Source organism: Gopherus evgoodei, chromosome 11, assembly GCF_007399415.2.
Source record: "Gopherus evgoodei ecotype Sinaloan lineage chromosome 11, rGopEvg1_v1.p, whole genome shotgun sequence".
NCBI classification, from domain to species: Eukaryota; Metazoa; Chordata; order Testudines; family Testudinidae; genus Gopherus; species Gopherus evgoodei.
Window position 1 is genome coordinate 8,428,620 of NC_044332.1, and position 25,759 is coordinate 8,454,378.

Consider the following 25,759-nt stretch of genomic DNA (forward strand, 5'->3'; position numbering starts at 1 on the left):
CTGCAACAGATAAACTGCCATGAGAGCTCATGCACCTGTTTCTTCCAACAATCACCTTCATGCAGCCAACGTAGGCCAACATACAGAGGAAAAGTGGGCCAGAAGGCAGGAAGCAATCACTGGGGGGAGAAAGGGGGGAGCAGGAGGGGAGGGTCATAAAAATCTCCTCTCTTGTTGGAGCCACAGCCAGGAAAAGACATACCCAGAGCCGGCACTGCTTACAGTCATGACTTTTAAGCTTAAACTATACCTTCATCTTAAGTTAGAAAGGAACAGTAGCTAAGCTAATATTAAAAAAAATATGCTTCCTCTATGCATATGTTGCCTATAATATCTGTTTCCAAGAAAAGGGATAGCTGCCAGAACCTGGGCAGGGAGTATATACACTGAGCAAGTATTATGGCTGCGTTTCTCTCCAGGAAAAAAAGAGAACTGGTTACCATCTGGAAAACAAACAACTGCCTTTAAATAAAACAGAATATGGACTCTGCACACGATTACTCTGTAAATGGTGTGTGTGAATTGAAGAATCTATGGCAGATTTTAGATTAGAGAGAAAACTTTGCTAAGACTATAGTATTATTTTTACTTAAAGTGCTATTCTATTGAAAATTCAAAACCCAACAAATTAGTAATTTAATTGCCATTATCAATTTTCTTTATAGCACAAAAACATCTGGGGTATGGGTTTCTTCCCCTTGTGGAGGGAGCGGCTTAGAGATGAATGAATAAAAAACTATTTGCAATTTATTGTACTGGCAGAGCTTAGAATAATTCTTAACTAGAGTACTGATAACTCATTTCATGTCATGAATGAACACAATTTTCACAGCAGCTCAATATTGCAGGATGAGTCATCAATCCATACAGCAATTGTGATGTTACTGATATAAACTGGGACCATATACAACATGGTTTGCAACCAAGGTCCTGTAGTGGCACCAAATCCTACGTAAAGGGGGTCATATAAGGTGTCTAAGACCAGGTTATGAATTACTGGTTATGATTATGCTGTCTGTATGATTATGTAGTTGAAGTTATAAGTATTGGCTGTATACTGTCTGTATTTCAAATTGGTGCTACAGTTCTGGGAAACACCCCAGACAAGTTGGTGTTAGCTCTGCTTACCCTGCTTGATGGCCCATTAAGGACCATCAGCTACACAATTGACCCATTGACAGGAGGCAGATACGCCTTGTAACTCAGCAGGGTGTGCAGGAACTGGCCCATGTGACTGCAAACTCCATTTTGCTGTAATTTTCCACAGTAAGAACAAAGAGGTTCTTACACCTGGAAGTGCCTATATAAGGCTGATGCCTCATCTCCACCTTGTCTTCAATCCTGCTTCCTACCTCTGAAGGAACTTTGCTACAAGCTGAAGCTCTACACAAGGAACTGATGACCCATCCCAGCAGGGGATGTACTCCAGAGACTTAATTTAAACATGCAGTTTACTCCATCACTGCTACAAGCCTGAACTAAGAACTTTGCCATTACTGTATGTAATTAATTCCATTTAACCAATTCTAGCTCTCATCTCTATCTTTTTCCCTTTATGAATAAACCTTTAGATTTTAGATTCTAAAGAATTGGCAACAGCGTGATTTGTGGGTAAGATCTGATGTGTATATTGACCTGGGTCTGGGGCTTGGTCCTTTGGAATAGAGAAAACCTTTTTCTTTTACTGAGGTGTTGGTTTTCATAACCATTCATCCCCAGGATGGGTGGCACTGGTGGTAATACTGGAAGACTGAAGTGTCTAAGGAAATTTCTTGTGTGACTTGTGGTTAGCCAGTGAGGTGAAACCGAAGTCCTTTTTGTCTGGCTGGTTTGGTTTGCCTTAGAGATGGAAAAACCCCAGCCTAGGGCTGTGACTGCCCTGTTTGAGCAACTGGTCCTAAACTGGCACTCTCAGTTGGGTCCCGCCAGAACCGCATCGTCACAGCAATACAGTTCAATCATCACAAACAGGGAAACATCACATACCAATACACAATCTTCCTTTATTCTGTACTTACAAAGCATTACTTGTTTCAACAAAGCAAGAGTTAATCTTGCTATGACATAGCCAAAGCCTCCACTGTTGTATCAATCATTATTTATGGCTCAGTGAATAACCAAGAAAGGAGATCTCATGGATACTGGTAAGTAAAGAATGAGTAGGCTTCACAGAATACTTCAATTATGTTAAAAATGTTTCTGACAATTTAAGACATTTGACTCTGGTAATTAGAACACAACTGTTCGTTTTCCTACCTCAATGAGAAGTGTTCAACCCACCAGTGTAACTTTTCTTTGGAGTAAATGAAATACTACAATCAAGGCTGACCTACAGTTGAGAAAGCTGTATACCATATACTGAACTATATGACGACTATGAAAGTTTGCCTCCTTTGAAATCCAGGTAACATTACAAAGTTATAATTGGTATGTATTTTAATTCAAAAGAATACTGGACAGTAAATACCCAAGAAAGCACAGAGCAAGGCCCAGTCAGCCTGATTTCTTGAAGAACTTCTCAAACCACAGCAACACAAGAACATGGATGCACTAGATGGCTGACACACCAGGGAAGGTAGCTCATCGTGAGCAAAAGTCAAATAAATAGTGTGTATGCATATTCTTAATAGGAAGTGACAGAAAAAGGGGTGAAGCAACAAACACAGTCAGTTGGTCATCACTAAAGCAGGCAGACATCAGAAAGACTGGCTGAGAGATGTTGTAACAATTGAGCCTACAGCTTTACCCTAATTATTGGCCTAACTATGAAAAATCCGTGAAAGTTCATAAAATATCATAACCACCTATAACAATAAATGTTGATAAGAAAAGGTGAAAAAAAGAGAGACTGAACTAATTCCAACAAAAAGACCAACTGATACAACTCAAGGATTGTGCTGAAATTACATCTGGTAAACAAGCAGGACAGGAAATCAATGAACCAAAATTGATGTCTGAAATTATGCCTAATAGGGGAACAAAATGAGGCGATGAGCTATTCCACCCATTACTTCCCTCACCTGAGGTCCTTAAAAGAAAAGACTTTGCGGGGAAAACTGGACACAGATGCTAGCTGGCTGAAAGAGAGGGAAGGAGGAAACTTTGCCATCCTGGCTGCCACTTCCACTGTCTTCTGAGACCCTGTGATCTATTGTAGTACCTTCCTTCATCCTAATCTTGAGATGCAATGACCAGAGAGCAAGTCAGAGAGAAGGACCCAGATGACATTGCCACTTCGCTGGCTCTGGCTAAATCCTGAACACTATTTGGGATATGAGACTATATCATACACACACACACACCCCCCTACCTCACATATTCTCCCTCACCCACGTTTTTAGCTTTCTGTTCAATAAGAGTCTGGTTTAGCCAGACAACTCCCCACTATTTTGCAGCACTGCCTTAAGCCTGTGACCGGAAACCAAAAAAAAAAAAAAAAAGAAAAAAAAAAAAAGAAATGCACAAAGTAGCCCAATTCTGGTACAAGTTTGCCAGGTGTTGACATGGCTAATAAGACCACGTACCATGACCATGTTTTCCAGCAGTAAGGTGCAAGTGTAACTTAACACCAAGGAAAGCAGCTACATTTCCTAACTACATTAGCAGCTATATTCCCCTGTTTTGTGTGCGTTTTTGTTTTCAGGAAATGGGACTGGGCATTAGCAACAGCAGCAGCTTTAACCCATTGTCACTAACTTCTGCTTTTTTGCAAAAAGGACCATTTGTGATAATTTGCAACAACATCTAAGACTGTCAAATAGCAGATTTTCCTTCTAAAAATTGTATGCAGCTATTGGAAATGGGAACAAGGGATATTTATATTTCAAATGTTGTAATTTTTTTCTTTTGTATTTTTAATATAAGGCTAAAAAGAAGTTTTTATGGTGTTTGGCATGGTACTAAGCAGGCTGAGGTCTCTGCATCCCAAACTCCAAACCTTGTTTAAAACTGTTAAATGTTAAACAGCGACAGGGTCACGTTAACAGCTTTGATTCTTTCAGTCCACATGTTCCATCTAAACGAGGAGAACAGACACTCAAAAAGAGATGTTTCTGAGCTGACTGGCAAACACAGTAAGGAAGGGGATAATTATTTGTTTTATAGTAGTGCCTGGAGGACCAAGTTACCAGAGAAACCCCTTATGCTTGGCACTGAACAAATACACAGTCTAAGTGTCCTTGCCCCAGAGAGCTTACAGTTCAAACTGTTGCATACTATGCACTCAATTTGCATAATTCAAATTATTTTGATTTAAAATATAAGTAAGATGTATGCTGATAGTAACCCCTTCTGGCCACTCGCCTGTCAGGAAGAATTCTCAAAAGTCCATTCTCCTTTGGTACACCCGAGAGGGCAGAATGATCTGCATTATAGCATGACCGGATGTGACGTTCCCCAGACGTCATCTGGATCAGTGATCTGCGAGGTCACTCCAACCCTCGACTCTGGGAGCCAGCCTTATCCTGCTCTGCTATGAGAATCCCCGCTTCCAGGCTGTTCATGCACAGCCTCTGCCATGTAAGCTGCTCCCAGCTACGTGAGTGAGCACTTTTGGCCAGCTGCTGCTGGGATTGTGCAAACGAATGACACTAACCAATATCTCCGGTCCCAGACCCAACCCAAGGACCTCCGCCTTGCAGTTTTCCCAGTGGATGCTGCAAGCTTATATTAATTTGTCAATTTAACAAAGAAATTGATATGTACCAGGCTTGTTATCCCAAGGGGAGTTTCTGACATGCTTCAAACCAAATGCACTGCTTCAGGTAGAAAAAACAAAACAAATGTATTAACTACAAAAGATTATAAATCAATCATTCAAAATCTATGCATAACAAGTCAGATTTGGTCAAATGAAATAAAAACAAAATGCATTCTAAGCCGATCTTAACACTTTCAGTGCTCTTACAAACTTAGATGCTTCTCACCACAGGCAGGCTGGCTGCCCTTCAGCCAGGCTCTCCCCTTTGATCAGCCCTTCAGTCGCTTGCTGTGGTGTCTGTAGATGTAGGTGTAAGAGAGGGGAAGAGCAAGGCAAATGTCTCTCCCTTTTATCATGCCCTTTCTTCCCGCTTGGCTTTGTCCCCCTTCCTTCAGAGTCAGGTGAGCAACACCCCATTGTAGTCCCAAACTGACCAAGGGAATGGGGGGACGGGGGGGACTCACTGGACAGTCCAACAGATCCTTTGTTGCTGCCTAGGCCAGTGTCCTTTGCTCCTGTGAGACTGGGCTGGGTTTGTCCCATACATGCCCTGATGAGGTATGAACTGCCCCTTTGCCCCTGGAGAGTTTTGCCTGGGCTTGTTTTAAGCCATGAGGACACATTTTCAGCCTCGTAACTATATACTTGAAATTACAACCTAGAACATTACTGTAACAACAATGCTCAGTGCATCATGAGCCTGCCACAGACACCCGACATGACAAACTTTGCATTGGATACACACAATCATATTATAAGGATGAACATGAGGGTGCAGGGTGTACCATCGAGTTACAGAGCGTCTCACTGGCTTACCTAGTCAGTTACAAAAATGATAGCAGAGATGCTCAGAGAGTTTGACAAATGTGAGACACTCAGTTTAATCTTTTACCATTGCCTAAGGTACTGTTTCAGACTCTCATTTCCTTATTCCCCAGGAGAAATGAAACATGTACACATTTTTATTAGCACAGCTATTTGCTGCATTTTTTTCAATACACGGATTTAGCTCCATATAAATGTAAATGGCATAAGTGGCTGGAACCAATAGAAATCTAGACTTTGATTGACACTTGTTAAAATAACCAACAACATGCAGGCTGAAAATTTTACTAGACAATTACAAGCCAGAGAACTACATGTCCTTGTCACAGACCAGCACAAAAGATGAGGGATGCCTAATGACCAGGTGCAATACTCTGGGGAGAGAAAACTCAGCACTAGTGAGTGGGAAGGTGGAGGGATTCCTACCAGGGTTCTGTCCTCATACTTAAGGGTTCAATTTCTTCCAGTCATACTCTGGCTAGTAGATATGATAAATCTAACATCTACTAATTTTTCTTCTGTGCTGCTAAAAAAAGCTGAAGCTCTCCCCCTCTCAGCACTCTCCACTTCTCAGTGCTCAGCTTGTGGCAGGAGGACAGAATCAGGTTCTTATACTGCTCATATGATCGTTGCACCGGAGCACCCTCCAGAAGTGCATTAAGCAACGTGTCAAGAAGTTGACATGTGTGGTTCTCCCATCCTTTGTCTTTCCCAGGGGAAAATTATGTGAGTTTTTTTTTAATTTCATGTCTGCTTTGCTATGTGTTTATTACTGAAGACAAGGTCAGAGAAGTGTGCCCTGCACCTGGAACAGGAAGTGGGAAGGTTTGTGGTAGTTCTTAGATCCTGTGGATGTTCATTTTACTGCCTTGGACAGGCCCCTGAGAAAGCCGTCTCCGGCACAAGCTAGCTTCAGCCTTGCAATGAACAGCTCTTTTTATGAAAGTTACTTTCACAATCATAAGCATTAGATTATTAACAACAAAAGCTTAGGCTCTAATGAAATTCATGACACTTAATCCTTTCATTTAGGAGGGGAAGATTCCCACTTGCAATTGGTGAGTGGACATTCAAGACGCTGATAATACAATTCAGAATTAATAGCCTATACAAAGAACATATCATTAAGTTAGAGAAGTGCCCATCTCCATTAAAATATATGAATAGAAAGCTAGTTTTTGACTCTCAGCTTAAATGATCACTGAAGTGTCTAAAGTTGGTGACACATTGCAACATATAAAAATTTAAAAAATATATGCTACTGAAGAGCTATTATATTTAGTCACCTCAGATTTTGTTTTTATAGCTTTGAAAGGTACAAAAAATATTTTATAAACTTAAATATAAGTTAAACTGTTTAAAAAACTTCTGGAAGCCTGAAACCAACATCTGTTGCCTTAACAGCTCTCATCATGTGATCAGACTAGTTTACAGTAGTTTTACCTGTGATCATAGACTGCTATTAAGGAATAGCGTTTGATATTTGCTTTAAGAGGAAGAGGTTACAGTAAATGGATTTAGCAATCTCCAGACTTCAAGAGAATATCCATGTATATCAGATACTATCTAAAGTGGTCTGCTGCTAATTACCGTATATACTCGTTCATTAGCCAGTTTGTTTATAAGCTGACTCCCCAAGATGGTTAAGTACAAATAGCAAAAACTGTACGACCTTTTCATAACCCAACCCTACATTTCAGGGTTTGGCAAACTTTGGCTCCCAGCCATCAGGGTAAGCCACTGGCAGGTCAGGACGTTTTGTTTACTTGGAGCATCTGCAGACATGGAGCCCCTCAGCTCCCTGTGGCCGCAGTTCGCTGTTCCCATAGAGTTTAAAATCATCAAATTTTGGTATAGACCAGTTTATAAGCTGACCCCCGCTCTCTGATGCATCACTTTTTTACCAAAAATATTCGGCTTATGAACGAGTATATACAGTACATTTCACTAACAAAGCCTTCCCCAGCTCTCTTGCTTTTCCTTCAAGGACTAGAACAGCATTTCTCAAACCGGGGTCCCAGACCAAAAGGCGTCACAAGGCAATTATAGGGGAAGGTCGCGAGATTAGGAACACCAGACACCTGGGTCTTCCTAAACATGACTTCTTTTTTGTCCTTCTGATCTCCATCCGGGCTGATTTTTGAAATACGAACAAATGTCCATGATCTGGTATTGCCATTCTTACTTCTGTACTGCCTTCAGAACTGAGCGGCCGGAGAGCGGCAGCTGCCAACAGGGCACCCAGGGCTGAAGGCTGCACCTCTACCAGGAGTAGCACAGAAGTAAGGGTGGCATGGCATGATATTGCCATTTAGTGCTCCTATGAGTACGTACAGTAACTTACTATCATTTGGAGGGAGCATGGGGGGATTATCACAGCCTGAAATATTTTCAAAGGGGGGCCCAGGAAAAAACGTTTGAGAACCCCTGGACTAGAAAATCTATATACTACTCGCTCCCACTTCAGACCTTAACACAAGCTTAAACTAATACCTCTTTCAAATGGAAAGTAGAATAAATATCTGAGTATATGCTGTGATTTGCCTTAAGGCCCAGAGAGGTTACTCACCCGGCGTAGTAACTGGAGTTCAATGTGTCTCTCTATGGATGCTCCACTTCAGCTGTGTTTACACCTCACGCGTCTTTGATCAGAGATTTTTGGTAGTAGTGCCCATTCGACCCTCACATAGACCCTCCATCTCCTCACACCTTGCAACAAGGTTATACGTGGCTTCATAGGCAAACCCCATCAGTTCCTTCTCCACTGCAAAGTCCCACAGAGGAATCCAAAAGCAGCAGGGAAGGAGGGTGGGTAGTGGAGCATGCATAGGGACACATCTCAAAGAACTACTGCACAGCATGAGTAACCTCTCCCCATCCTCATTCAGCCCATCTGCCTATATAAAATTTCCACTTGGAATGTGCAAGCAGCTTTTTCAAGCCCTTGTCTATAGCAAAGCCCAGTGACCCCTTTTTTGTGTGTGCCGTTAATTAGTGCTCCAGTGCTTAGTTAATACAGTTAATTGGTCATCTGCACCCTAATTTGCTTATGTCTTGCTAATGATCTAAGGTATCTGAAAACCCAGAGCATTTTTGAGAGAACTTCACAAGCTTACTCACTTCTATGAGTAGCCACGAGATTGACAAAGATCACATCTGTTTCACACCGCCACCATTCAGCAAGGAAAGCTATGAAGAACAGCCGCAGCAGAGGTAGGCCATGGAGATATTCACTCAGGACTTAAAACAGAGATGGGGGAGTGAGAATAGAGCACTTCTTCACCCCTTCTAGAACGCTGAGAAGGGCAAGACCCACAAGCTCCTCTTAAGAACCAAGAGGCTCTTGGGCAGAAAGAGGAAAGCGAAAAGAATGATTCTTCTCCAAGCAGCAAGAGGGAGCTTAAAATTCATCAGAAACCTACTAACCAAAGGCTCATAAGACAAAAAAAAAATCTCTGAATAGGATCCAGCAACAGAATCCCAGCACCTCCCTCTCCCAGCAGCTGGGAGGAAAGAGCTGGTTTCTCAACTGCCATCACCCCAACATCCATTCTCAACCTTTTGTAACTAGTCTTGTATTAGCTTCAGCCCTTTAGCTAGTAGGTGTTTCAGTGGGTGACTGGGTGGTTGTGGGGGACGAATAAAGAAAGACTGGTGAGTAAGTCAGAAACTAGAAGTGCAATAGCAATTCTGGAGAGAAGGTGGTAGTGTGTGAAGCGGAGGGAGAAGAATAAAACAGATACTGAAAACAACATCCAGAAAAGGTGCACATCAGAATGTATCATCGGAAAAAAAAGAAAGAGCCAGGAGTGAGGCCAGAAAATAAGAGAAGTAGCAAGTAGGACCTCCCAAACAGTTTCTGGCTGGTCAATAATGTTTGGCTATGATTGATTCAATAAATATTTGTGGTGTGTGACTAACTATACCTGGTAAAATCATATTTTGCAAATATATTTGACAAATAACCTCTGTAATTTTAAGAAAATATATTGAACTTTTTTTTCTGCTATTTGTTTGGCCCTACCAGTGAGCTCTGCACCAATGCTGACCCAATGGCAGATGATCGAGGCCTCAGAGGAAGCAGCTCAAGAGCTCAGAGTGGAGTTGTGGCTTGCTGGGGCACGGAGGAAGATAGACTGAGCCACAGATTGAGGCATTGCCAAAGATCTGCCAGAGTCTGAGGAGACTTGCATCAACTTCTCTGGCAGGAAAACTTTCAGCCTCACTCCCTTGCTCTCTGGGTGCCCTTCAAGAAAGAATGGCACATGGAACTCCATTCCAGAAGGCATCCCTCCAAGACGTATGAGGCACCTAAAGTGTCCATTGCTGATTGGCACAGCAGAGTCACAGAGTGACTTAGTTTAATTTTCAATTAGCCTAGAGACAGACAGACATACCCACACCCATACAGGGAGTATTAGAATCATGGCAGAAGTTAACTATGAAACACATTTTATTTAGATGCCAACAGGCAAAAGGAAAACTAAAACCAAAACCACATACTACTACATCAGTCTAATAAATTCAACTGCACACTGCACAAGAGCAGCAGACTGCCAAGGGTCCAGCCTTGCAGTCATGAGTGCTAAAAAGGAAATAAGCAGTGCTTGGACCCTTTCTACCTTTGTGCCCTGGGGGGGGTGAGAACCAGGGTCCCTAGAGCATAAGCATGGCCCCAACAGAAGACAGAGAGCCAAGGCTCTTCAGGTGATCGTCCACACCTATTCCCCTCTTGGTCAACATGCATCCCATGCACTTGAGACTCTGTTCTTTTTTGGCTAGCCATGCACCAAGACGGGAATCTGTGCGGACGATCACTCAGAAGATCCATGGCTCACTCTTCCTCTTCTTCAGTGGATCCTTTACTCCGAATTACCTTTAGAAGGCGTCTTTCTTCTCTACCCAGGATAAAATTTCTATAGCTTCTGAGGGGAGCTCTGAACTTCTCGTTACTCCCTGGATTTTGTTCAGACATATGACTGGTGGTGCTGTCAGAGTCAAAAACGGTGGACTCTGAAATTCTGGAAAATGGTAACGAGTTAGCGGCACACTTCAGAGGTTGAAGTTTTCCTTTTCCTCAATAAGCAACCATAAACACTATGGAGAAGTAAGCAAAGGTGAAAGGGTATCTGAAGCCTTACACCTACTCAAAGGTTTCAGTTAAAAAGGATTTGAACAGAGGTGTCCTCTCCCAGAAGATCTAACACGAAAGGCTGCTGTCAAGCAAACAAAAAACAAACCTAACCACAAAGGGAAAACTTGAATTGATAGGGCTGTAGGTGACAATATTTAACTACCGTCTTATTTGCATTTTAAAAAGTTGTGTAATTTTGCTTAATTTCTGGAAATGTTAAATTAAAAAAAAACTACTGCATTAGTTCTGCTCCAACAGAAGCACAAATCTTTGTAAGACAGAAAGCCAAAGATGATCAACTAGCGCAATCTTGAAAATACTTACTGTAAATCTTATCTGTGTCCGGCCTTGTGGCTGAGGGGTGAAAACATTACCTAAGTTGATTCCCCCTTATTCTGTCCTTAATGCTCACTCCTCATTTCAACATTTAGTTGTGAATTTTTACTCTTTCGGAAAAGCCATGTTTCTCTTTGTGTTTCATTGACCTATATGTGGGTGCATTTTCTTTTAACTACTAACAGGAGTTGAGGGGACTCCATGGTGAAATGCCCTAGCCAGTCATCTGTGGAAAGCTGAATGAGGTATAACATGTAGAGACACATTCAACAGTCTCATCCGGTCCCAGTGGGCATTTGGCAACCCAGCCATCACCACTGCACAAATGGCCGTTTCTGTCTGAGGCGCCCAGGACTTGAACAACAGGGATGCATCTGTCCAAGTTTCAGGTGCTTTGGCAGCTTGCCCAACACACTTGCCTCTCAAGTTTTAATAGTCTGACACATTCACTAGTATTGCATGTACCAGTAAACGTGTTTTAATCTACACTGATGAGAAAACGGTAAGCAACAGCAACTTGATTTACACGGTGTAGGCAAAGTCACAGCCAGTATAATCTAGTGGAAAAAACACAAGTAAACTTCATAACCAAGAGCGTCTTGGAGGATTATTAAATGAATGTTATATCTTGCAAGAGGAACCTCTTACAGCACAAAAAGTTTGTAGTGAGGGTTTGGTATTTTAAAGCAGACTAATATGCACAAGGCAACAGCTCACGAGAGATACTACTGCTTTGCTAGTAATCTCATTACAATAAATTCTTACTACATTGCCAATAAAATAAAAACCAAGTTGAATTATGCATTCAAGAGCCAAATTTCACAGTGAACCCTTGTCACAGTAGAAGTATTTATAATATTTAAAAATTTATATTGGTTTCAATACATCAAACACCAATTATAAACAAAGAATGAATATGCAGACTTCAGAAATAATTGCTACATTCCAGAAATAAACATTACTTGAAAATATATTAATATGCATTGTCAGAAAGAACAGAATAAATGTAATCTGTCTACCCTTTTCAACATCTACATTAGGGATGTCATAATTGTGCTAGAGAAGTCCCCAAACCCACTCACACTTTTCTCTGCAAAATGCAGAGATAACTTACTTGCATTCTCATAACATGGCCATATCCCCCACACACAGTGGTTTCCCAAGGAACTTACACCTACTAGAAACAAACTAAAGTACCCTCATGTAACACATCACAGAAAAAATAAGAATTCAAATGACCACAGATTTTTAGAAAGAGAAACTGAACTCACCTGAAATCATTCATAATGGCTGTAGAGCTGACAAACTTTCTAACAGCTGTCAAAGACAAAAAACTACAAATTGTTCCAACAGGGTGCACCTATGTATAAACTATAGGTGTTTGCCTCCGCCACTAAATGTTGTCATCCCAACAATCAATTGAAACACCTGGTTGTGAAGGAAGATTAATTTTTTTGATTGATTTCTCTAGTGTAGGCAATGCCTGAGATCAGCAAAAAATAACCCAAAAAGTCTCTTGTATCCAAGAAGGAGTGAAACTGCTGCAAGTAGTGGAAAAGGGCTGCCTGCTACTTTCCAAAAGACATCTCTAGCTCATGGTTTGGGAATTCCAACACTGCTTATCCTAGAGTAAGGTTTTGAGGGCCTCAAAACTTTTCTTTCCCATCCAAGAAGGACGGTTGTTGCTGGAAGACAATCATCAGTGTGGGCAGACAGTTTCTATGGGGAAGTATCTGTCATGAAAAGTTACAGCAGAGGATGATTCGAGGGAAACCAGAGATATACAAAAGGCTTTGGGAAAGGTGGAAATCAGATTCCTCTAGTCGTTTTTGTTTGTGTTTTTGGTTTTTGTATGCGTGAAAGAAAAGAAGAGATTACTATACAGAGGCAGAGCTTTTAAATATACAGTAGCAGTAATTAAATAAAAATTCATTAAATACATATCTTCAGCTATATAATGTACTATTCCTTTAGAGTGTGCACAGACTTCCAGAGCAGTACACTGTGCTAGCATATTGGTACGCTTGGTCATAAAACCATTGTTTGAATTAAAAACCCAATAAGAAACAAAATTCCATCAACTTCCACTAGTTTTTTAAAATAGTATTTTTTAAATGTTCTACATAATTCCCAACAGATTTAGCACTTCCAGCAGAGGGCTTACAAGTGAATTTCAGAGCAAAAACAAAAAATTGTTTTGTAATCTTTAGTGCTATTTTACAGTACATAAAAATAGCCTTGAACTTAAAGGAAAAAAAATAACTATCAAGATGCTCAGGGCCTCCTTTCCCCCTTTTTGCTGAATGACCCTGACAAAATATTTGGAGGACATGAATAACGATATCCAAGGCCCAAATCCTGGCTGCATCTCCTTCTCCCTTGCCATAACTGAAGCTGAAAGATGTCCAGTTTTACAGTCTAAAATCCACACTCCCCCTCCCCTCAGTTGGTAAAAAAGGGAACTGCAGATCAACTTACACTATTCCTATCCTCAGGATGGCTTGACAAGGTTCCCCAGAATAGAGAGGAAATGTGGATCTGGTATTCCTGATAGTTGTAACACAAGTGGAGAAAAGCGTGGTGAAGCACTGGAATGGGTTACCTAGGGAGGTGGTGGAATCTCCTTCCTTAGAGGTTTTCAAGGTCAGGCTTGACAAAGCCTTGGCTGGGATGCTTTAGTTAGGAATTGGTCCTGCTTTGAGGATAGGAATAGATGTAGACGTTCACTGACATGTTTTTTATGGCTGTGAAACTGGTTGGGCCTTACTTATAAGCACTGAAAAAATTGTAAAGTGGGTTCTCATCTTTTACGACTTCAGATTTCTATAATAAATCTTTTTCCTAACATTTACAATTTCATTTAATTTTTGCATATAAAATGTCATTTGCCTATTTAGAGTGGCCTTTTAATGGACAAACATTTAATAGCGATGTAATTAGTCTCCTTTCATTTCTCCTCACACCGTAAAAGTTACCAGCATTTCCACAGCACCCACTGCAGTAACGTCTTGTTGAAAAAACAGGAGAAAATCTGATTTGTTGAGCCATCTTCATGTGAAATTGATTAAATAAATGTTATATGCAATCAAGAGGAAATACATAAATAAGTGCACATATTCTTGGAAGAAATTAATTGTAATTTCATACCACCATAAATTGGTGAAAAACAGAGTTATGTATAATTCCTATTTGTGACTTTTTAAATGTTAAGTGATGCGTAATACAAGAGGACTCAGTTTTAACAGTCATTGTCCTATTTTTGTTAGGTTCTTCTGAACAGAAGCCAACACAGCTCCATTTTGTAATACTAATTTAGTAAGTGCAGCTACAAAATCAAGCATATCAGCTTAATAGGTTATGTAAGCAAAATTAAATCATTTGATTACAAATGTGTTACCTCATTCTATATAACCACGCCTTGTGCTTCCAGCTCTAATCACTATTCTCATGCTGTCAGTACAATGTCACAATTCAAATAATATTGTAACATCTACAAAGTGCAGTCTTTTCTATTTTTAAAAATAACCCAAATAGTCCATACTGAACCAATCATGGACTGTCTCTTATTAAACCAATTCTAGAATTAATTTTTACTGGTGTCAGTTATGATGTACATAAACCAGACTAGGCTGTAGGAGTAAACTGCATATGCATTCAAGAAACTACTGACAACTATTAAGGTTTGAAAGATTCAGTTTTTAATCAGTAAACATTAATTTCACCATAAACGCACACAGACGAAGAAACTGTTCCACTGGTGATAATTGAAATGTACAGAGAAAGAAAGAAAGAAAAATGCTGCCTGAGAACTTATGAGTTTGATTTAAGGACACTTTCTTGGCATATTTTGACAAGTGATGCTGATAATTTGTGGCTTAACAGTCATGGAGCTTTAACTTTTTGAATCTCAATGTCTAGTCACTAAATTATTATCTGACGCCCCCTCTAATTTCCCACAATTGTGAAATTTTAAATAGATAAAAATAAAAATGCTTAAAACCCATAATTTTGGGCAACTTAGTATTTAAAATCAATAAAGGTTTTTAAATGCTTAGAAGTAAACATCATATTGTCCATCAAAATAAACCAAAACCTGAATTTTGCCAAACCTAACTATTCTCAATACATGACAAGCAGGTGCTAACTTCGGGAAGTGTTGTTCACACTGTTGTTCAGGTTCAGCATCTTTCCGATGACTACAGTACTGCAAAAAGAATAAAAGTATTTTCAGAACATATGAATACAGCAGAACCTCAAAGATACGAACACCAGAGTTACGGACTGACCAGTCAAGGACATCACGGGGAACTGGAAGGAGCCAACCAGGCAGCAGCAGAGATTTAAAAAAAAAGCAAGTACTGTAATGTGCCTGTCCTGCATCTTAAAAGGTAGGTACATCTGGGCTGCCTGTCCACACCCCACCCCCAGGGCAACCACTTACAGCAAGGCATTGGGGCTGCCTGCCCCAGGTAGCTGGAGCCAGCAGAGCAGGAGTAGTGCTGGGGTCTGCACAGCTTTCGCCCCTTATTCCCCCTACCCACACGGGGAGTGGGACAAGCTGTTTTCTCACTCACACACACACATACACACACACACTCCTCTGCCAGGAGAGGGACAAGCTTGCAAACTCATGCCAGGGCTGGGTAGAGAGCCTAGCTGCTGCTGAATCCAGGCCTGGAGTGTCACTGGATCTGGAGACTGAATTGTGCTTTGCTCAGAGTTACGAACATTTCAGAGTTATAGACAACCTCCGTTCCCGAGGTATCTGTAACTCTGAGGGTCTACTGTACCTGTTATACTGGAATTTGTTGTATAAAAAATTGTGGCCAACTGACAATTCTCAGTTAAATGTACTTACACAACATGTAATCTTTATGACTGTACTGCTGTCCTATTGCCCCACAGCATGCAACAGGTCTCCAAACATCAACATTCAACATGATCGTGACTGACACCTACACGCAGTAAAAGAGCAAGAGCTGATAACATTTCCCACAGATACCAATCACAATGAAAGTCTTCACAACTACAGAGCTGTAAAATAAAATTGTATCAATTTTAGACAAATTAAAATTAATGTCTTGCCATAACTTATTTCTCCTTTCAACTCAGCTAAGAGATTGATTATACTAATTATTTGTATTACAGTAGCACAGAGGTTCTCAAATTGTGGTCCGAGAGCTCCATTCAGGTGGTTTGCAGATAGTTCCCTCTAAAGTGTGAACCTGGGTGGCCGCACATGAGAAAATAAAGGGCCACTCATCTAATTAGTGGAGCCGTGCATGTGTGGCTTCACTAAGTAGGCGCCTGGACCCTGGAGAAGATGCACATATAAGGTAAGGTAATGGTCCTGGGGTACGGGGTAGGCGGGAGGGGAAAGCTGGGTGAGAAGCTGGGGTGGGGGGAATTTGGGAAGTGCAGAGCTGCAGTTGACAGAGAAAGAGACAATTTCCCCCAGCTCCAGGGATGCGGCTGCCAGACAGAGAGAGCCCTCCTTCCCAGCCCCAGCTCGAGGGCTACCATGGCGGGGGAAAGAGGGAAAGACATTCCCCCTTCTTCCCAGCCCCAGCTCGGGGGCTACCACGGCAGGAAGAGAGGGCACATCCATCGCATTAGAAAGGTAAGACTACTGATATTAAAATATATGAGTAGTGTGCTTTTATTTGTAGAACAAAAAGCGTTTTTTTAATATATAGCACTTTTATCCAAAGTGCTTTAGAATAGTTAGTTAATGGTACAAACAACATTTGGAAAGAACATTAAGTGGTCCATGAAAAAAAAGTGAGAACCACTTCAGTAGCACAGAGATACCCCAACTGGTATCAGGGCCCAACTGTACTAGGCGCTATAGAAACATGTAATGCAGATCCTTTTTGCCCTTAAGAGCTTTCAATCTAAACAGACAAGATTAAGGCTGTAAGCAAGGAAATAATATACCCATTTTACAGGTGGTGAAGCAGGACACAGAAATTATTTGCCTAAGGTCACACAGGAAATCTGTGGCACAGCCAAGAACTGAACCCAGGTCTCCAAAGTCCCAGGCCTAATCCACATTGGAGTAACTACATTGGTGGCGAAACTTCAATAACCAGTGCAGCTCATTCATCACCTTGCAGTCATGCTTACCCCAGTGCACCACGTCTATACTGTAGGTTGGCCCCTGAGCAGCTATACCAATGTAGCTATACCAGTGGATTAAAAGCCCCAGTATAGACACGGCTCAGAGCAGAAGGGTGACTTATATCACAAAGAAGGTAAAAAAACAAAAAGCAAAAATAAAGGCATTACAATTTTACGAAACGTGCTAATGGCAATTTAAAAGAAAACAATACATTCAGTTCAAGTTAATAGATTATATTACTTCCTCTTGTAAAAACAGCAATGCTCCCTGCTTCACATACTTTTAACACTTCTTAGCTGAACAGGTGTTTAGACAACAATCAATTTTTTAAGCTATAAAACACTCCAGAAAAACTGGAAAGCCTTCTTGGCCCAAGACACCAGCATTTCTACTCAGTCTTGCAACTTTTTATAGTTATAAAAAACCCTTTGACAAATGAACTGATGCCATGGTTTCTTCCCAAGTCTCCAGCAAGCAGATCACTCCAGAGCCTCTGCTGTTGTTCATAACTACATCAAGGCTCACCAGAATGAAAATGATCAATTCAACTGATGTTGCTCAGAAACCTATATACAGCTGTGCACCTCGCAGGCACTGGTACTGCTCTGGAAAACTCTGACTGGAACCGGAAGCAGCACCTGAAGCAATACATGGTAAAGGATCCAAGAGTGGAGGTAGGGCAGAACTCTTAATCCCCACATCCACACACCCTTATAACTGCCAGGCAACTAGGCGACCACCACCACCACCAGGCACACATTTCACAGCAGTCAGGAGGTGGAGCATTTTACAGCCAGCAGTTTTGACTGGAATAGCTTGGCAGACACATTACTATCTCCCTGGAGGCTCTCAGGTACAGTGGAAGAGAGACAAGGGTCTTTCCCTCTTCTAGCACCATGAGTTGAGTGGGAGAAGCCGCTTCAAATGTAATAGCAGCAAAGAGCCCTGTGGCACCTTATAGACTAACAGAGGTATTGGAGCATGAGCTTTCCTGGGTGAATACCCACTTTGTTGGATGCATGACTTCAAACGTACTAGACAATTAACTAAAGGTTCGTCCAGAAGAAGATGGAGCCCCTGAGCTGAATCCCAGCACCTTCCCACTTTCCAGTATCCCAAACAGTATTCTAGCAAAGAAACTACTATATAAATAAATACTGACGCTATCTGAGAGGGTCTCTGGAAAGGTACAAGGTATGGGGACTTTGGGTGAAGAAGGGCAGGAGTTGTAGCGCTGTGCTCACTGGCTGGATTGTGACTTCCCTATGGCACGGTGTTGCTGAGTGTAGCTAATCAATCTCAGGCCACCTAGAACTTACGGGGAGTCACTTTTCTATTTAAAGTCACAATAACTGAACAGAAAATGATAGTGTAAAATGTCTCAACCAACCAGCCAAGGCTTCTCAGTAAGGTCAGAACAGAACCACTCCCAATTCGCGTCGGACTTGCAGGAGGAATGAACACAGCGCCCAGCTCGGCAGCACTTTTCTCAGCACAATGCAAACGCGGGCACAGGGCAGAAATAACCCCCCCCCCCCTCGGGAGAGGAGCAGCCCAGGCTTCTCTCGGGGCGGGAGTCACCGGGCAGGAACCGGTCTGACAGGCGCTCACTCCGCCGCCCGTCACACGGGCTCAGCGCCGAGCACCACGCGCTGCCTGCGGCGCGCCCACAGCGCTCGGCGGGCGGGCCCGGCAGGGCAGGCGGCGCGTTAGCGGGACCCGGACCCGGGCAGAGCCAGGGTCGCTGCCCCCCCCCGCCCCTCAGGTTCCCGCGCGGGCAGCGCAGGACCCCGGCCGGGCCGCAGCGCCGCTCGGGGGGGGACCGGGGCGCGCCCGCCCGCCGCCCGCAGGAGCGGGGCTCGTTACCCCCCCGCCGCCGCCTCTCACCTTCCGACAGCTCCAGCTCCAGCTCGGCCAGGCTCTCGCGCACCTCGGGCGGCAGCGGCACCGGCACCGCCTCCAGGGAGCAGCCCCCGCGCTCCGCGGCCATGTCCGGCTGGCGCGAGACCCCGCCCGCGCGCCCGGCCGCCTCAGGGCAGCCCCCGGCCCAGGCAGGCGCAGCGCGGCCGCTCCCCTCCCCACACCGCACGGCGCGGCCGCTGCCGCAGCTACAGGCGCGTGCACTGCGCAGGGGGCGGGGCCCGGGAAGTGATCCTGGAGGGGTGGGGCCGGGCTCCCAGGGAGAGACGAGTGGGTGGGGACTACAACTCCCAGGCTGCCCCGCGCCGGGACGGCGGCTGGGAGCAGCGAGCATGCCGGGAAGTGTAGTCTCCCAGAGTGGAACCGCAGCGAGCCCCGCCCCCGTGAGTGGCCGAGGCGGCGGCAGGAGGGCTCCCGCTGGGCCCGCACAGGAACTATTTAAATACTCATTGCCCGGGGCCCGGCTGTCCCGATCTGATAGGGACAGGCCCGGCCTTGGGGCTCTGTCCCAGACGTCTGGTCCCCCTCACCTCGCTCCTGATTTTTCACACGTGCCAGCGTGTCACCCTGGCACCTACAGCATCACCCCCATTGCTGCCGGGTAGAGGGGGCTCTCAGGCTGTTTGAAACAATGCACAACTACTACTACAAGAGGATGCTTCCTGGCATTAAGAGGTTGTGATCTACTATTGGTGCCTGACAGGATGGCTCTATCCTAAATCATAGGATTAGAAGGGACCATAAGGGTCAGCTAGTCTAACCCCCTACCAAGATGCACCATGTGTTGTGTCTAAACCAGCGGTTTTCAGGCAGGGGTAACTATAGCCCTGGGGGAACTCAAGAGGTCTTCCAGGGGGTATATCAAGTCATCTAGCTCTATGTCTATTTTACAACACTACATAAAAATCACTGCCAAAGTCAGCACAAACTCAAATTTCATATGACTTCTTTATACTGCTCTATATACTATACAATGAAATGCAACTACAATATTTATAATTATATGGTAAAATGACAGTAAGCAGTTTTTCAGTAACAGTGTGCTGTGACACTTGTATTTTTAGGTCCGATTTTGTAAGTGAGGTGAAACTTGGTGGTATGCAAGACAAATCTGACTCCAGAAAGGGCTAGAGTGGTGTGGAAAGGTTGGGAAGCAGTGGTCTAAACCTTCCAAGACATATGGCAATCCAGCCTCCCTTTGAAAACCTCCAGTGTAGGTACGTTCCATTGTCCTACTGTTCAGTTTTTCCTAAGATTTAAATCTAAATCTGTTTTGCTTAATCTTGTCCTGCCCTCTGTGGCAAGATAACTTTTCTCTATCTTCTTTCTGGCAGCCTTTCAAGTATTTGAAGATGGCTATCATGCCCCATCCCGGCCCCATCTCCTCTTTTCCAGAGTAAACATACCCAGTTCCTTCAGCCTTCGCTCATATGACTTGCATTCCATTCCTTTGTTGCTTGCCTCTGGATCCTTTCCAGTTTCTCTACATCCTTCCTAAGCATTGGTGACCAAACCTGGAAACAGTTCTCCAGTGGAAGCCTAACCACCACTGAGTAGAGGGGTTAGTATCACTGCCTGTGATTTGCATGCTATGCCTCTGTTAATGCAACCTAAAATTGCATTTTTTTTTGTTTGTTTGTTTGTTTTTGGTGTGCAATGGCACTGCTGACAACTCCCAGATCCTTGTCAGCAGTGCTGCTGCCAAGCTAGTTATCCCCCATTCTGTATTTGTGCATTTGGTTTTTCTTCCCTAGGTATAGCACTTAAAATGAAATTCAACAGAAAATGTAATCATCTACAGTCCACTTCTCCAATTTATCAAGATCCCTCTGATTCTTAGCTCTATGCTCCAAAGTGTTTGCAAACCTTCTCACTCCCTCCCCCAGCTTTGTCTCATCTGCAAATTTCATCAGTATGCTCCATATACAACATTAATAAAGATGTTAAACACCAGACCCAGAACAGATCCCTATGGAACTCCACTTGAGACCTCCCTCCAATGTGACATTTCATTAATAAATACTCATTGTTTGTAGTTTGTTTTTTTTTTTTTGTTTGTTTGTTTGTTTTTACCAGTTATGTATCCACTCACAGGTAGTTCTGGCAAGCCTGCATTTCTCCAGTTTAATTATCAGAATGTCATGTAGGACTGTCTCAAAAGCCTTGCTAAAGTCCAGGTATATTATGTCCACCACATTCCCCCATCCTCCAACCAGTTAACCCTGCCAAAGGAGGGAATATCAAGCTGGCTTGGCATGATTTGGTATCATATCTCCATCCTTTCCCACAGCAAAGATGAGCAGGAAAGAAGCTTCTAATCTAATTCACCTAAACAGCAGATCTCCATTTCACGTGAAACTCAAAGGATGATGGCTTCACATAGTTAGTGGTGGTGCTTCGTGAGAGGATCAGGACAGCAGTTACTTTCAGTGTTTGAAAACCCAACATATCAATCCAAAATTTTCAGAATATAATCAGAAGATTTATACATGAGTGCTTCTTACTGATGCATATGTAACTGTTTAGTTGATATCAATAACCTTATTTGCAGATGAAAATCTCGAGCAGCTTTATGGTAAGAGCAGCAATTAGATACACAGCGCAGGAACCAAAACCAATACATAATAAGAATTTGCTAATAAAATGTCATTTTAATAACTTTTTACAAGGAATCCGGCTATACACTTTAGAAAAATAAACATTAAAAAAAAGACACTTCGTGGCTTCCAATACAATCCTGCAGGCACACTTAAATTATGGTTAACAGTTATTCCCCATAAGTATGTAAAACGTTGTGAGTGAATAGCGACTTCCTATAAAAGTGTAAATGTATTAAAATTTAATAAACCGATTACATAAAAATCTGATGCAAAAACATTGCATAGACACTAAAACCCCTTTATTCAACTGCACATAACTGTTGGATTTCCTACTGCTCGGAAACACGAGAATACAAAAACATCCACTTCAGAAGGAAGCAGCAACCTGGGGTTTTTGGTCCCAGATCTGAGAAGCGCTCTGATCACTTTATGTTTCTCTGGTGAGGTCGTCCTGGAGTGCTTCCTAAATTTAAATAAAACAACCAATGAATACTGGCAACCTATTAGTAGTTACATTACCAATTGTCACAGTACAGTGTTGCATTATTTTCCCTGATGATGTCTGCTTCCCACCATGAATTTCATGTTGGCTTTGGTGAAAGAGGGAATCTCTTCCACAATCCACTTCGGAACAAGACACACAAGGGACTAGACGGCCTACTAACCGGGAGACCTGGATTCAAGGCCAGGTTCCTTTCACAAGCAGCAATGAGCTTGACTGTCTGGTCCTAATTTGATACTTTTTACTAACAACAAAGTGTGATCTCACAGTTTATTTCAGGCTGATGTGTACATGTTAAAGTTTACTGGAAACTAGAAACCATTTTATTCACAACACGGAGAGATTTTGCTGTGACCTTTTCAAACTCTCCCCCACATAAACTAAAAGTATGATTAATAATTAAAGCAGCATTTCTGAGCCGTCTTCCAATGATGGCCACTTTTCTGAAAAGTGTCACTGATTATGCCAAGGTTAGGTAGTAAACTGTTAAACAAAACATTTGATTCTGTAAGGTACTGTCAAGTTTTCAAATTCACGGCAACAAACTATGGTTGAAATCCTGGCCCAATTGAAGACAATGTCAAATTCCCATTAACTTCAATGAGGCCAGGATTTCACCCTCAATATACAAAATACATCACCTTCAAGTATAATAATTTTTTTCATCTTAATTGGCCTCACGAAAGTGCTTTGCAAAACTCGGAATTAGAAGCTGGTATTAAAATGACCATGTCACTAAAGGTCGGAGTCATTATACACAGTTAATAACAAACACCGAGTGACATTGTTTAGCTTCTAATAACTGGTAAATTACATGATAGCGAGCCTGCTATCATGTTGTTATTCAAAATAACTTTCTGTTTAGAAATTTAAGCTATTTACACTGAGGTTAAAAAGAAAAATGGTTGAAATAGAAAACTGAACCAAAAAAAAGTTTCAGTTCATGAATATTTTCAAGATTGACTTTTTGTCCTGAATCTAGATGGGAAAAAATTAGAATTTTTAGAGCTTTTTAGAGATCTGGTGGGAATGAAGCAACTTCCATTGAAACTCTCCTCTTACATGCTTAATGTCTGACAGTATAAGAACACTGGAAAGACGACCTTTTTATCTTTGAACAGCTCCAGTTAAGAAATCATTTGTCGAAGTGTCATGCTTTGAACCTTTTAAGATACAAACCATGAAAGCAGTAAAGCTTCACTTAAAAAGATGTACAGTTTAATCTCCCCTCTCACCATGACAAATGCAAAGTTGTTCCTTTTTAAAACGTTCTTCACATTTTGTGACTATTAAGGACAATATGTAGCTGGGTTTTGAAAAAAGACGACGAGACTTTAGAAAAGTCTGAGGGGTGATGAGGTTCATTTTACCTATTTGTGCACCTCCTAATCTCTGCTGGATAACCTCTAAGCGATGGATGTATTCAGTTAATGACCGTTCGGGGTCTTGAGTAGACACCAGTGACTTCTCCGAAACTGAACTTGTGGATGGATGTAATCTTAAAAAGAAAAGAAAAAAAATAATCATCTTCTTTTGTGAAGCTCACAATATACACACAGAGAAGGTGTGTGAGCCGTTAGCTTTTACTGATCAACTTTTGTTGGAGAAAGTGACACATTTTCGAACTACACAGAACTCTTCTTCAGGTCCTAAAGAAGAACCTTGTGTAGCTTGAAAGCTTGTCTGTTTCATCCACAGAAGTTGATCCAATAACATATTACCTCACCCACCTTGTCTCTCTAATAGCCTGGGACCAACATGGCTACACCACACTGCAATATGCACACAGCTAAGGCCAGCATAAATGTCCTCATGTAGTTAATAATTCAGTATAAGGGAAACTGGAATTTCAAGAAGTGTCTCTGTACCTCTCAAACCCCATTTTGTGAAAAAAGTGATGAATGAGGATGAGTGGTGTAATATTTGGGATGGAGTGTGAAAGAAAGTACCATTCTTGTTAAGGGCTGGAAACTGGAGTCTCAGCCCTGCTCATATCTAAGGCCTTATCTACACAATCGGGGTAAGATGACCTAAGTTAAGCTACTCCAGCTAGGTGAATAACTTAGATCAACTTACCGTGGTGTATTCACTGCACTGCATCGACGGGAGATGGTCTCCCGACGACTTACCTTACTCTTCTCGGGGACCTGGAGTACCAGAGTCAACTGGAGAGCGCTCTGCTGTCAATTTAGCAGGTCTTCACTAAATTGATGACAGAATTTATTAAGCTGACACCCGCTGCATCGATTGCAGCAGCGTGGATCTCCCTGGTAGTAAAAAGCCCTAAGAGGTAGCTGCCTAGTGGAAGCAGTTGGCAGGAAACAGCTGTAGAAGGCAGCCCAGGTGCTAAATCTTTTGCTCTGAGAAGTGGTGGGGAGAGCAGAGATGGAGTTCTGGGAGTTCTGTGCCGTGCCTCTTAGGTGTGCAGTGCAGAATCTCACCCTTGGTATCTAAGACCCCCTTTGGAGCACTGGGATTTGGCCACAGCTCCCTCACATTGAACAAAACTGCAGGTGAGCATGCCCTCCATCCCTTGCCCAGATACACACACCCGAAGCCTGCAGGTGTTTGTTACTAATGAAGCATCATAACATTGTGGCATGGCCATCTCAACTAACATGGCTTTCACACAAGATTATTGAACATGCTTCTGTGAAGACATGGTAATAAACTTCAATTTGTGAGACACAAATAATCAAAGATTGCCTCTATAGGGAGGGATCATGACCACAAACATTAGAAGTTCTTCGTTTTGTCATAATAATGTCATATACCTCATACTAAAAAATCAAGCACATGCTGTGTTTAAAACCAATCAAAACAAATTGGAAGTACAACTATGTTGAGCATCCTGAGACAAATGTAATACATTTAATAAACGTAAGGAATCAAATTTCCATTCTTGTTCACATAATCTCCCAACAATAGGTTATATTCTTATGAAAGATTACTATCTGGCAGAACAAATACAATATATTATGTTATACTAGTACCTGTTATGTAACCAGTAAGAGGATTTCGGAGAGTGGTTCACAAATCTAGCAGAACTGGTTCTGTGGCACGATCCAATATCTCGGGTAGGAGGGGAGTTTACATTAACACTTGGGAGCTGCTGCTGTCTTAAAACTTCTGTCCTAGCACCAGAAACTGTATTAAACAAGTAACAGTCAACAAATGAAACTATTCCCAGAGAGACACAATATGTACCAAAAATTGTAAATGACAGCAAAACAACTTTTATTTTGGTTTTTAAGTCAAAGGCTGAGTCCCTGTGTTGAACAACTGTTTTTGACAGTATTCAACGAGGCCGACATTTTAATGTTTGTAGTAATACAACCACTCCACACATACAACTCTCTGACAAATCATGCACATGCATGATTTTGAAAGCTACCTTGTGACTCCCTTCTACAATCATTTTTCATTATTGTATTTTATTATAACACCAGAGGCACCTTCATTCCCGGTTCCTATTTTAAAGCCTTTAATTCCAAATATTTTTCTCAACCAATTCTAACATCTCATGCTTGTTCTCATCTATATCACAATATGGATATAAGGCTATAGATATGGAGAAATATATATATCCACACGTTTTTTTAAATGAGGGAGAAGAGACAGG

At 42.2% G+C, this 25,759-nt stretch overlaps 2 protein-coding genes and 1 long non-coding RNA gene across 10 annotated transcripts in view; 1 reads left to right on the top strand and 2 right to left on the bottom strand.

Annotated features, from left to right (window-relative positions):
* The window catches only part of DIP2A (disco interacting protein 2 homolog A), a 213,732-nt gene extending 194,622 nt beyond the window's left edge, over positions 1–19,110 (bottom strand). For all 6 annotated transcript variants that reach the window (XR_004002532.1, XM_030579396.1, XM_030579397.1 and 3 more), the window contains exon 1: positions 19,003–19,110. Coding sequence is in view for 5 of the 6 variants with exons in the window: in XM_030579396.1 (XP_030435256.1) it covers positions 19,003–19,105 (103 nt within the window). In the remaining variant the exon portion in view is untranslated. The remainder of the gene's footprint in view (positions 1–19,002) is intronic.
* Positions 19,111–19,422: 312 nt separating this feature from the next.
* LOC115659899 lies at positions 19,423–20,906 on the top strand. 2 transcript variants are annotated; one of them, XR_004002665.1, is made up of 4 exons: positions 19,423–19,710; positions 20,100–20,252; positions 20,370–20,596; positions 20,790–20,906. It is a non-coding gene; the product is annotated as an uncharacterized LOC115659899 (long non-coding RNA). The 2 variants fall into 2 exon arrangements; XR_004002664.1 differs by lacking the exon at positions 20,790–20,906 and having other exon boundaries at positions 20,370–20,684.
* Positions 20,907–21,651: 745 nt separating this feature from the next.
* The window catches only part of PCNT (pericentrin), a 276,563-nt gene continuing 272,455 nt past the window's right edge, over positions 21,652–25,759 (bottom strand). For both annotated transcript variants that reach the window (XM_030581110.1, XM_030581111.1), the window contains 3 exons: positions 25,131–25,284; positions 23,508–23,635; positions 21,652–22,098 (listed from right to left, as the gene is read on the bottom strand). In XM_030581110.1, the coding sequence (XP_030436970.1) occupies positions 22,058–22,098; positions 23,508–23,635; positions 25,131–25,284 (323 nt within the window). In that variant the 3' untranslated portion in view covers positions 21,652–22,057. The remainder of the gene's footprint in view (positions 22,099–23,507; positions 23,636–25,130; positions 25,285–25,759) is intronic.